We start from the raw sequence: 13,553 nt of genomic DNA on the forward strand, positions 1-13,553 counted from the left end.
ACCAATAAACACTGATGTGTGCGACAACAAGTCACCACACTGTACACCGATGCTCTGGGTAGCTGTGAGGAGGAAGCACTGATACAGCTGATGACAAATCGGTACTCTAGCTTATGCTTATTGAGTCACCCTCCATGATGCATTTGTCACATCTGTGAGAGAATCTCTTAAAGGAATACTTCACCCCCAAATGACCATTTGTATATCAGTTCCTCATGCTGATATATGTTGAATTATGAAGAAAACTTCTCAGCTATCTTTCAGTTCTTTCTCGCATGCCTCCGGTAAATGAAGCATCCCAAAACAGAGAAAATTCTTGATGAACTGAAGTCATAGGGAGCCACATTTAACAAGAGCAGAGCTATTTTAAAAAATCTGTTCGCAAACTCTCAAACAACTTGTGCAATATAATCCAAGTCTCATTTATCCAGTTATATGCTCAGTACTTCCCAAACAGACAGCGTTTTCCAACAGGCAACTGACTAAAAGTAAAACTTAGAGTGCTTTCACACCTGCCCTGTTTGGTTTGGTTCAATCAAGCTCAAGTTCGTTTGACCACTAAGTGTGGTTCGTTTGGGCAGGTGTGACCACAGCAACAACCAGACCGAGACCTTCTTGAAGAGGTGGTCTCAGTCAGGTTACAACTGAACTCTGGTGCGGTTCGTTTGTGGTGAGAACGTGTTCAGACCTCGATCTGAACCAACTGCAGTCACATGACACATTGTTTGGGTTAAACATGAGCATATAACAGTCCTGGAGGATTATTAATGTGCACCTCCTCCTGTACTGCCTTAATATGCACATTCAGCACATCTAATGCATCAAAACATTGTTTTCTAGTTGGAGCCGCGCCTCGTTTTCAAACTGTATGGTTTGACTAAAATGAACAATGACAGCAATATAGTCCACGATGACCAGCGCTAAAATCAACCTGCGTAGTTGTCCCTCCATTGTGACATTAGAAAGTGTCACATTTATCCTGCAAGTGTACTCTTCTTCAACGTTTTGTTTATTTCCTGGATTTTTTGATTGATTTGATTTTGATTGGACTGACCAATCAAGAGCAGCTTTCTCACGCAAGACATTTTATCTGGTCCGCTTGTAAATGCTCGGTGAGAACATGAACCAACTCTAGGCAATTATGCAACTTTGTATCAAAATTAGTCCCTGATTCAGACCAAAGCAAGTGAACTCTAGGTCTGAAAGCATCCTTAGGCCATATCCACATGAAGATGGAACCGATTTCGTTTTTTAAAAGTTTTCCAAAAACACAGAATCATCTCAAGATATGTGTACGTGAACATGAAGCCACTGAATACACTGTAGTACATATGCAAGGCCTGTAAGTGGCACTGCAATGCTGCCACAAAGTACACCAAAAACAGAGAATATGGAGCATGCGCATAAAACTCATGCGATGTAAACAAACACGAAGAAGAAGATGGCGGAAAATACTAATGCCAGAGGAGCCCACTTTGTATGGACTGACGACAAGGTAGAGCTGCTACTTAGGGTCACACTTGATTACAAAACTACAAAACTGCAGGAGAATGTTGACTAGCACATGTGGGTTAAGGGAGAGGTGGGGTTATGGCATCATCGTTTCAGAAACGCAAAGGTGGCGTCTTCAGATTTTTTTCACTCTGGGACCCGGTTTCAAAAGTTGGCGTATTTGGGCTCCTAAAACGTTGGTTCCATGTTTACGAAAGGTCTATATGATAAAAAACTTTTGAGGGTACACGTAATCTCGTCTCTGTGTGGACATGGCCTTAGTTTACACTCTCTTCAAAGCCAGACTCCACTGACAAAAACAGCAATTTTACCTCGCTGAACATGGGAGCTGATGGTCTACCGCTGCCTTATTCAGTAAGTCCATGTGTGTTATTGTGTGACTTTGGTGTTTTAAAGGATTACTTTGGATTCACTTAAGTGACACAATAATAGAAACAAACTACCAAACAAGACAATGGTAGACCAGCTGCTCCTGTGTTTAGTAAGAAATAATTACTGTTTTTGTCCATGGAGTCTGGCTTGGAAGAGAGCACAGATTTAAGTTTCACGTTTAGTTCAGTTCCCTGTTGGAAGGGGCTGTCTGTTTGGGAAGTACTGAGCATATGACAGACTTGGATTATGCTGCATGAGTTGTGTGAGAGCCTGTCAACAGATGTTTTGATATAGTTTTCTGTTGCTAAAAGCGGAACTCTATGACTTGGACTCATCAAGAGTATTTTTCAGATTCTGGATTTTCAGCATAGCACAGGGTGATTCATTGATATAGAAATGCCCATTTGAGGGGTGAAGTCTTTCTTTAATGGCTCATTTAAAAAAGTCTATAAGCCTTTCTGTTGGAGGTCATTACTATTTTGACATAGATTAAATTATTACACTTGTTTCGATCCACCCTGCCAAAGCAGAGTGAAAGTTAGCCAATATATAGGATAACAAAATACAACCCAGTAAACAAATATAAGCACGGCATTTGTTGCTGTGCAGCTATCAAAATATGACAGCTCATTTTGCGTTCCTGCACCACGCCAGTCTGTCATCTATTTTCAATAATTTGTTTGCCTCTGTTTGACCAAAATATTGTTAAACCAGGCAGACTTATCTCTGTGTACTTTGGGGAAGAGTGTGAGGGATGGAGTGAAAAGAAGACAGTAGGGTGAATTGAAATGACAGGCTTGCTGATTCCAAAAAGAGAGACGCTTTTTCCATCTTTTCCTCCTCTGACTCACTCGACACGTACACATATATCGACCAACAGACCCACATGAACAAATGCACACATCAACACTGTCTTTTCCACACCAATTTACTGGCACTTCTTCCCTGTGTTACTTACTTGTCTCCCCCATCTCATATTCACTGTCTCGTAGCAGTTCAAAGATGTCCACCTCCAGCTTGCCAGTGGTGGAACGGTTACTGCTCCTGTTGATGCTGTCTTTGGCCAGCGTGATGGCCAAACGCTCTCCTCTGCTGCACTCCATAGGGTCATCAAGGATGGCAGCTGTGAGGGAGGGAAGGGAAAAGAGCAATGGGTTGTGAGGGTAAGAGAAAAAACAAGTACAAAATAATCATTCACACTGGTAACTGCTGTTTTGTCCACATTAATGAGAGCCAGGGCGGCCCATGTGGCCAATGATCATTCAATCCAAGACACTGTGAAGACAGGTCATGCATTTAAAGCCTCTTTTTTCCCTCTTTTGGATCTCCAATAAAAGTTCAATCCACTGAAAGCTGCTCCCAAGGTGTATGGATTTATTAGCACTAATACTTAGGTGACATTTTGTGCTGACTCCTCTCCATTAATCTAGAGTGCCTACTATGGCAGGTATTGTTGGTAACAAATCCATACACTTTGGGAGCAGCTTTTAGTGTGTGAGAAATTTCTTTTATTCTAAAAGGGTGAGTGCTGTTTAATGTAAATATCTGATCTGTATGGTAAAAGCTTGAGAGCTTGAAAGCTTCAAATTGTTAAGAACATCTCAACAATATAAATTCATAACATACTGTTATTTTCAAGACCGCAGCAGAAAAATACATCCATAATAAACTGTGTACTGCAGCAGAAGCATTCAAAACATCTGTCTGCTGTTTAGCTTTCAGAGGGGCCCTGTAGAGACTTAAGACTCCAGTCACTGCAGCAGCTTTACAGATGCTACACTGTGTAAGTCTACTATAAAATTAAATCAGTTTGCCACAGAAGCCTTGGAGAAGGATGAGACAGCACGTTATTCTCAAACATGACTCATACACATTCTGTACGCAGTAATGTATTTGTTGTATTGTAGTATAATTATCAGAAAAACGGATGCCTGTCTTGTGTAGGCTTAGCAAAGCCAATTATAAAGGGACTGGATGTAGATAATGCACTCTTCTCATTCTTATGCAGGAAAAATAATGTAATTCCACCACAGTAAGACTGTAGAGATTGAAAAGGATTTGAATCATTCCATACTACATAATAACTAAGTGGTATATTCATATGCTTTCCCCGCAGAGACTGTGGCAATAATAAAAGATACTCCGAAAAAGGAGGAGAGGTTTTTCTTTTTATCCGAAATGTATTCTGTGACTTTAAACAGCACAGATGTCAAATTGTCATCCTGAGCAACATAATCTACCCACTGTGTTCTCATTAAGGTTGAAATGGTCACAGGTTTCATGATAATCTGTGGCAAATTACAGACAGTTAGTATTACCGTTTCAAATCTGAATTATCATTAAAACTGTCTGATTACCACTCTGTGGAAAAACTCACATTAAACACTGTCCAGCATCGATCAAAGTTTGCAACAGTCTCCCAGACGCTGGCACAGCATACAACTTGGGTTTGTTTTGTTAGCTCTTTGTTTACAGAGTTGGCGTGCACAGTGACGCTACCAGTCCCTCGTCCTCGGCCACAGTGACACAGACACTCGAGCAAGCATTGCAAAGACAGGCTTTATAATGTTAAGGCACATTTGATTTAATAACAGTAATAAGCGCTTTTCAAACTAGAGTCACAAAGTGCTTTACAACCAAAAACTGATAAAAACACTTTGATATATAATAACTGAGGAAATAAAAGACAGATTAAATGACCTTAAAAACTCAAGTAAAACCAGGAAGGGCTCTACAATAAAGTATGTTTTAAGAAGGGACTTAAAAGAGACCCGATGTCCTCGGGCAGTCTGTTCCAGAGCCTTGAGGCCCTGACAGCAAACACTCTATCCCCTTCAGTTTTCAGCCGTGCCTCTGGGACAGACAAAAGACCTCTGCCCAAGGACCTCAAAGTACGTCCTGGCATGTACAGCACTACAAGGTCAGAGACATAGCTGGGAGAGAGACCATGAAGAACCTTAAATAAATCAGTAAAATCTTAAAATCTATTCCAAAACATACTGGGAGCCAGTGTAAAGAGGTTAAAACTGGAGTGATGTGATCATGTCTCTTGATTCTGGTTAAAAGCCCAGCAGCTGAATTCTGTACAGTCTGGGGTAGATTTATAGATTTTTGATTCAGGCAAGAAAAGAGGCTGCTGGAGTGATCCAGGTGTGAAGAGAAGAAGGCCTGTAAAATTGTCTCTGTGTCTTTAAAAGTTCAAATGGACGACGATAAAAACACGATTGCACGAGCTTTGCGACGTGCTGCTCAAAACTTAAATGACTGTCGTGTCGTGTCAATCGTGTAGATTCTCAGTTATCCAGGTCATGGTAATCGTAAGTGCTAATATCGTAGGCAACTGGACTTGCTTGGGTTTCTTGAAGACGTTTCCCCTCTCATCCAAGAAGCTTTAAACCCTGTGTGGGTGGGGACCCTTGCAGAGTCGTAGGGGTCACATGTGAGCTCTTAGTTTCAGAGTCGTTAAGGTCACAAGAGGGGGTGGCTTACGACACTACTTATCACCCACCTACAATGCAGTCTTGGGATCCCTCTCCAGATGACTTCCATAAATTTTGGTGAGGAAAATTGGAATATTGCCTTTTTTTTTTCCAAAATAGTGTATTCAAATATTTCTGCATACTGGGGTCCCTGTACTGTGTGACTGTAAAACTAAGAGTTAAAAGCCATTTAAGCTTTACACCATTTTAGTTCTGCACACACTTTGTCCAGTATTAGCCCTCAAGACTAAATGAATAAATTAAGAAAAAAATGATATGCTCACTCATGATTAGATTTTATGATTTAATTTAATGCCTTGCAGTAATTTCTTCAATCAACGTTTGATTTTACTTTTCTGGAATCATTCAGTGGAGGACATTTTTTCATCCCAAGACTCATGTGACTTCCTCTGCTTTTCAAAATAAGAAAATACGGTCTTAATAATGACCTAAGTAAAAGATAAAATAAGGAAGGCCAAAACTAAAATCAAGATAATAAATGGGATCAATAAGATAGCAATAAAACAGACAGACAGCTAAGATAAAATCAGGATGTTTCTAATAAGAATTTTGTTTTTAGGAGAGACTTAAATGAAGCCAGTGCCTCAGACAGCCTTGTATCCACGGGCAGGTTGTTCCAGAGCCTCAGGGCCCTTTGGTCTTCAGCCTGGACTCTGGAACAAGAAATGTAATCTGGAGCCAGGCCACGAAGAGCCTTAAAAGTAATCAATAAGATTTTAAAGTCAAACCTAAAGCAAACACGGAGCCTATAAAGAGGCTTAAACTGATGTGATGTGGTCGTGCTTCTTGCGGCTGAGTTCTGCACAATCTGAAGTCGTTGGAAGGTTTTTGATTAGGACAGGAATAAAGGCTGTTGCAATACTAAAGATGTGAAGAGATAAAAGCATGTACAACAGTTTTTGTTTCTCTAATAGTTCAAATGGATCTTATCTTAGCGAGGTTTCTGAGGTGGTAAGAATATGATTGGACAAGCTTAGTGACGTGTTGTCACAGAATAGACACAAAATACATGTGGAAAGTATCAATAATTGGAACTAGTCCATACCCATTGAGTGCACAGTTGCCCTCATACAGTTTCACATGGTGTGTGTTTGGGATACAGGTCATAGGAAATTGCAGATTAAATAGTCAACTGAACCCATTAAGAAGAGCAATGTATTCAGACAGAGTTTTTGTGAATTTCATAGTACGATTGCTTTATTGAAAGTACAGTAGTACCATTGCCAATAGTGGGATAGTTAGTAGGCTAAAACTGTACATTAGTAGTTGAGATAGCACGCTGAAAGGCAGACAGTTGAAGTCATTGCCTTATAGAAGCTCAGTTTTAGTAAGTTTTCCAACTTTTGCCAAGAGGGAACTTTAGATATTGGTCCCTAGATCATGTTCACCGAGCAATATATAACCGGAAGTTATGGGTTCTTGAGGCAAATTTGTTCCTCATGAGGAGAGGCATCTCTATGCAAAGTTTCATGTCTCTACGACATACAGGGCATGAGATATGCCCATTCAAAGTTTGCAATTTCAATCGGTTGCTATAGCACCCCCTTTGGCCAATTGATGTAGCCTAATATTGCTTCATTCGTATCCTCCCATGACCCTGGAAATCCAGAGTTCTCGCGAGAGCACAATTTGAATTTGCTCAGCGAGTCACTCTGGCAATCAGTAATGATGCTCCTTACCCATGCCGTTGGAGCCGAGCTGCACCAATCACATTGGTGTTTCTGACGTAGGCAGGCCAGAGGTGAGCTAAACAGATGACGACAGCGCTGCGACGACGAAGTCCGGAATCAGTCAGTAAACACTGCAAGATGGCTACGGATGAACACCAGTTGTTTGAAACGGCTTTGGCCGCTACAATGAACGAGTTAGACTTGGCTTTTTCTCTAAAAGAGGAACAGAAGACGGCGCTCGAATCTTTCCTTTGCAAGAAGGACGTTTTTGCTGTTTTGCCGACCGGATACGGCAAGAGTCTAATCTACCAGTTAGCTCCGCTGGTAGCTAAGCGTTTACGTCACCCCGTGTATTGTTCTGATTGGTCGTAGTGTTATCCAATTGCGTGCAGTGATATTTACAAATGCATGCTTGGTGCCGCCCCTCGAGTTGGGCCATTTGCATTACTGATAGCCAGACCCTAATTCTTTCTAGATTTGGGTCTGGATTTCCAGGCTATCCTCCTATGACCCTCTACCACTGTGCCAAATTTCACATGGATTGACCAAGTCAGCGAGGACAAAAACATGGAACAGACACACCCACACCCACAGACAGACAGACAGACAGACAGACAGACAGACAGACAGACAGACAGAGTTTTCATCATTATATAGTAAGATATATTTTCAGGAAGAATAACATTTTGCCCCGATGGGTGTGGATGAGGGGCCCCCTGCCCATATTTCCTAACGGCTGGCCTGAGTATTGGCGCACTCTAACAATACTGTGATAATACTGATAGCCGAGATAATGCTGGTCATTGTATTCATGATATGGAATTTTCATATTTCATCTCTAGTTTTCACACAGGGAAGAAATGCAATGACATGTATGCTTTCAACTGGAGGCTACTGAATAAATGGCCCATCTTATATATCTTATTTTAGGTCTGACCATGAATTCACTTTTTCCAAGAAGATTTGAAGCTCTACCCCCACACATCAATAACACTCATCTCGGCTACAAGATGTCAGTAGTATTTCAAAGCTCTCCAAAGAGCCTGACCATTATTGAAATCCAATCATTTCAAATTTTCACATCAACCACTTAATTATGTTTCAGACCAACTGCATGGACAACCAACATTTACACAAACTATAATACACCTCAAAAGGATTAAGCTCAAGGGTAGATAGGAAAGCACAATAAAATGAGCAGCAGGCTTTGTAATTAATGCAATTATACTGGGTTAGCACAAAGGTTCTCAAGTTAAATAGATTACATTTAGAGCTAAAGCAGAGGCAGCAGATAAAAGTAACCTACCCGGAAAAGTGTGAAATTAATAAGGCACAAAAAATACAATTAAGTACAACGTGGCTGAAAGGTAAATGTACTGCAGACTATCCATTAAGGAGAAGAACTGCAGGTTGAGTGTTGTAACTTCAAGCCTAATCATATCAGACTGAGATGTTCAGAGCTGGAACCTGTTTGAAGTGACCTTTTCCCTGCTGATCACACAGTTGTTTAAACAACAACTAGCACAAGCTTTTAAAGATGAGACGTATGCACTCATCTGATATCATCACAGGGAGTCACAGCGAGCCAATATCTACAACCAATTAAAATGCTTTGCTATGAGGCAGAGAGTAGCGGTGACAGTTCATCTGGGGTTGTTCCAATCTCTGTCTGATGGAAAAGCCATGAACAAAGGACGTATTAATTCCTTTATGCACTTAATGGACTCTCTCTCGATCACGTACAGGCACGTAAGGCTTTACAAGTTTTAGATTTTTTAAAACTTAAATATAAAGCCCAGCTTCATAAATATTCATCGTTCAGCTCCCTGGACTTCTCTCTGTCCGAGGATCAACACTTCAAATCCCGAGGAAAACCCAGAGATGGAGATTAATGTCTACACAGCAGCAAGTTTAAAATTTATGGTTTCACCATGATCTCTTGTCAAGATCATGACTAAAAATATCAGACTCCTCTGATGTGATTTCACCATTGCCGTGTCTTACACCGAAACACAGCAGTGTTACATCCTTGGGACTTAAGCTGCTAAAGTATAATCAATATCTTTATATTAATAATGGATCAAATGACTACATGTACTGCATACGAACTGAATCACTCATAGTGACAAACCCAGGGGTTGTTAGAAAGCAAACCAGAGAATGAATGGGAGACTTAAATTTGTCAGGTGGGCTCCAAATACATGCTAACTAATCTGCCATATCAACTTAAAAAGCGATAATATCAGTGTTGTGTTTACAGCTTGTTTCCACTGAGACAATTTTGTCTGAGCAGATTCAAACAACCAGTGTTTGGTTGGATCAAATTAAAAAAGCTACACAAAGGTAAAACACTTCATATTAAATGATGAAGGCATTACAACGAGATGGGAGTCAAACAGAGGTGTTCAGGAGCTGTTCACAGTCGGCCAGGTTGTTGCACAGTACTAATATTTGCTAGTATTAGCCACATGAGAACATCTGATATGACTGCTGAAATGGCTGCTTAGTCAGGTGAGTTTGCATTACACTTGATTATTATAAGGCTTTGTTAAATTCATTCATTCAAAATTCATTTTAATTGGTTAATTATGGCATCCTGTGGTCTGTTATTTCTAAAGAGCAGACCGTTGCTATCAAAAACAGATTGTTATTGATAGCTTGGGATTAGAGCTTAGATTCCCTGCCCGAGCCCACCCGTGGGCCGGGTCGGGCTGTAATTTCCCACCTCTATCCTTGGGCTCGGACGGGTCAGGCTCCTCATACTAGACCTAGGCTATGGAACCAACTACTTATCACACCTGGAGAGGGGTGGCCGCGGCCCCCCTTTGACGGCGCCACTGGCCGCGGGAACTGCCCATTGGTCCGACAGCCCATTGGTCCGACCATATTAAACCCATTGTTCCGAAGTCCCGTTGTTCCGAAATCATCATGATGCCCTATGGTTAAGGTCTGGTTAGGGGCGATCTAAGCTCTACTTGGGATGCAGTCCTGATCATAGACAGTTAGCAAAAGCAATACAATTATTCTTAAATTAGCATTTTGTGTCAAATTATTAACTTCTTTATTAAGAAGCTGCATAATAAGCGGGACAATACAGTTATTTTGAAATTATTGTGACCCGCATGCTGTTCATTATCACTTACTTATGGTGCATTACATTTGTGCTTGGAAGTCGGAATTTCCAAGTTCCCAGTTCTAGTTCCCTAGAACACCCCTGAAGTCCGATTTTCTGACTCGGAAAGTTAGTGGAACCTCACCAATCCCTGACTTCAAAATCCAAGATGGCTGCTTGGTGCATCNTTGTTCCGAAGTCCCGTTGTTCCGAAATCATCATGATGCCCTATGGTTAAGGTCTGGTTAGGTTTAAGCACAAAAACCACTTGGTTAGGGTCAGGAAAAGATCATGGTGTGGGTTAAAATGAAAAAGAAAGTAACAAACCCATAAGCCGTGAGCCTGCTCCACCTCAAGCCTTTCCCAGCTGACCCAGAGCCGGTCGCGGCGCACCATCAAGGTAGAAATACGCCCGCCGGGAGCCGTTCAGCACCGCAGACCGTCAGACTAATGGGATGTCGGACCAATGGGCTGTCGGACCAATGACATGGACCCCTGGCTGCACACATGAGTTGTTGACGGTGACAACGTGTGTGTCGGCTTCGTCGGGTGTACCAAGTGCAGCATGATGCTGGTATATAACAGCAAAAACACAGGGACCTCAACACTTAAGAGGCACACGACAAAGGCACAAAAAGTGGGACAATAAAGTTATTTTGAAATTATTGTGACCCGCATGCTGTTCATTATCACTTACTTATGGTGCATTACATTTGTGCTTGGAAGTCGGAATTTCCAAGTTCCCAGTTCTAGTTCCCTAGAACACCCCTGAAGTCCGATTTTCTGACTCGGAAAGTTGGTGGAACCTCACCAATCCCTGACTTCAAAATCCAAGATGGCTGCTTGGTGCATCAGCAGTAGTGAAATCTGCAGTACTATACTATCTATAAGCACTTGTCTTACTTCTGTCTTATTGAAACTGTCATCCACACAGTACTGTCCAACTTCAGTCTGTGAACATGTTGCTACTGTGTTTGTACAGCGTAATGTGTTAATATCAACTGGTATTGCTAACAACACTTTAGCTTTCTGACTTGTTTGTACTGGAACGTGGTCAGCTGGGGTGTGTTGTCATTCCCTGCTTCGACCTCTGACTTCCGAGATAAATGGAACGCAGCGTTAATGGGCAGAGAAATTAGGCTCGTTCGAGATGAACTGTGCCTTGCTTGGAAAGTGGACAAGAGTAGGCAGCTGCAGCTGCAGCTGGAGGCGGTGACAAAGGGCTACGGTAAAGTCAGACAGTTTCCCAGCAGTTTCCAGCAGCCTTCAGTCTGCACAGGAAGTCATGGAAACACTCACATCCTGTCAGATATGATGTTGATTCATTTAAATATTATCAGTCTCGTATATCAGTTTGTTCTCAGTCTCCAGTTGTTTTAATAATGATAGATTGATTTATTAAAATGCTTTACAGGCGAGCTGTAGTTCATGTTCATGGTTCAACCTCCATTTGAGATGAACTCTCATGTAAATCAGCATCATATGAGTTTGCTGCTGCAGAGCAGACCTGTCCCCTCAACTACATACAGATATCTGTACCGATGTTATTTTAAGAATCCTCACATCCCACTGACCACAAGTCTCTTTGTTGCTATAATTCAATAATTACAACAATCTCATGTTAATATACAGTAGACTCTGTTTAGTTTATGATGAATGTATTCAGTCTCTAACGACTAAACTTCACCATCAGTCACACAACATGTTTTCTGTTAACAGAATAAACCTTCAAATCAGACAAATACAATCTAAATCTCTGAAATTCAACAACAATTAAGAGTTTATAAGAAACATCATCTTATTGATTCAACATCTAAAACAATCAGCTGTTCAGTCAGGTGAGAGCCAGGCGTTTCCCATCATGCTCAGGGTCTTGCAGTCAACGGAGAGCAATTGCAGCACCTGGCTCTAAAAACTGCGTCCACCTTGCTCTCGTGAGATTATCGCTGTCCACTTTTGAATGATGTCAGAGCAAGTCCGGATGAAGTCATACCCAAAACTAACCTCACCTGTGATCGAATCTGCGCAGGCCTGGCTTGTCTTGAACGAGCCTAGTATTTGATTAAAAGTTTTGCGCCTACTGACACAAGTTGCTCAATGTTTCCTGTGACATCTGTTGCTCTGACGACATTTCAATGTATTTCTATGCTGTAATTTTCTGCCTCACCCTTCTTTCTTTCTTAAAACGTCTTTTACAATTTTTGCACTGACATTTCCTCTTTCTTCTTTTATTCACTATGTTTTATCCTCTGTTTCCCCCATTAATTTCATTTGACGAAGAAAAATAATGCATTATATCATCTACTTTCCCAAGGTTGCATCAACAATAATAATATCAATAAAACGCCACCATTACAACGTAAATGCCTTCATACACAGTGCAAATCTATCCACACAAGTGGGTGTACGCCTGCTGAATGAAAGTTCTTCTGACATGTTTTGGTCTCACAGGAGTTGACATTTGGGAGTGGTCAATACATGAAAGCCAGCAAACAAGCCAGGATGTTTTCACACAGGGAAATCATGAGCTGGCCCTTGATCCATCGAAACCAATCAATGAGTAGCCCGGAGGTACGCTGAGGAGTGGTGGGCTGTGGACTGTGGAAGACAGGCTCAGTGAAAAGTAGGTATGAAATGAGAATTCCTCAGAGGCAACGATGTGTAGCGCAGGAAAATGATCTCATGAGGCCTTTTAGCATCCCTCACAGATGTGATCCTTATGTTTTCATCACCATTTAACATTAAAGACAAACAGCATTAAACCATTATGCACAGACCACACACACTCTGCTAACCTTCTCATACACACAATAGTCCTGCCTAAATGATTAAAGGCATTTATTGCATGGAACAGTTGGAGTAAGCATTTTTCCACCTTTGTTGCACCTCTTCTCGTAGATGCACACACATACACTCGCTGCCATTAAAGATTCTCTGAGTCCTGGATTTAGAGCTAGAAATTATCCACCCTGAACACGTGACTTACACGAAAGCGGCGACACATTTACAAACTTTAAAACCTCACTTACTGCAGTTTCCTGTCTGTGTCTTCGCTTATCCCCTCTGAGCAGACAAATCACAGGAGACAGGGAGGTCTGAGAGGTGTGTGTTTTGGGAGAGAACTGATGAACTGCTGCTGAATGTGAGTCAGAAACAAGGTATTTGGACTTCAACCTGTGTCAGGGGGTCCTGCTTTGGGAAAATTAGTAATGCACCCCTATTGTAGTGCACAAGAGCAAGGTCCAAACCATGTCTGCATTGCCTTGCTGTGCGAGCAATGCTTTTTTGTGACACAGAAGCTTGAAGTGTCTGTGGAAAGTGGCAGCCAAGGGTAAAAAACTCATTATCCTTTCAAAGGATCTGCTGGCTTCTCTATTAACTCGATGG

General features: G+C 41.5%; 1 protein-coding gene across 1 annotated transcript in view; it reads right to left on the reverse strand.

The window, feature by feature from the left end:
- The window catches only part of LOC126401207 (glutamate receptor ionotropic, kainate 4-like), a 432,132-nt gene that overhangs the window by 173,281 nt on the left and 245,298 nt on the right, over window positions 1-13,553 (reverse strand). The window contains exon 4 of the mRNA XM_050062325.1: window positions 2,843-3,007. Coding sequence (XP_049918282.1) covers window positions 2,843-3,007 — 165 coding nt within the window. The remainder of the gene's footprint in view (window positions 1-2,842; window positions 3,008-13,553) is intronic.

The sequence above is a fragment of the Epinephelus moara genome, chromosome 2 (genome assembly GCF_006386435.1).
Source record: "Epinephelus moara isolate mb chromosome 2, YSFRI_EMoa_1.0, whole genome shotgun sequence".
Lineage (NCBI taxonomy): Eukaryota > Metazoa > Chordata > Actinopteri > Perciformes > Serranidae > Epinephelus > Epinephelus moara.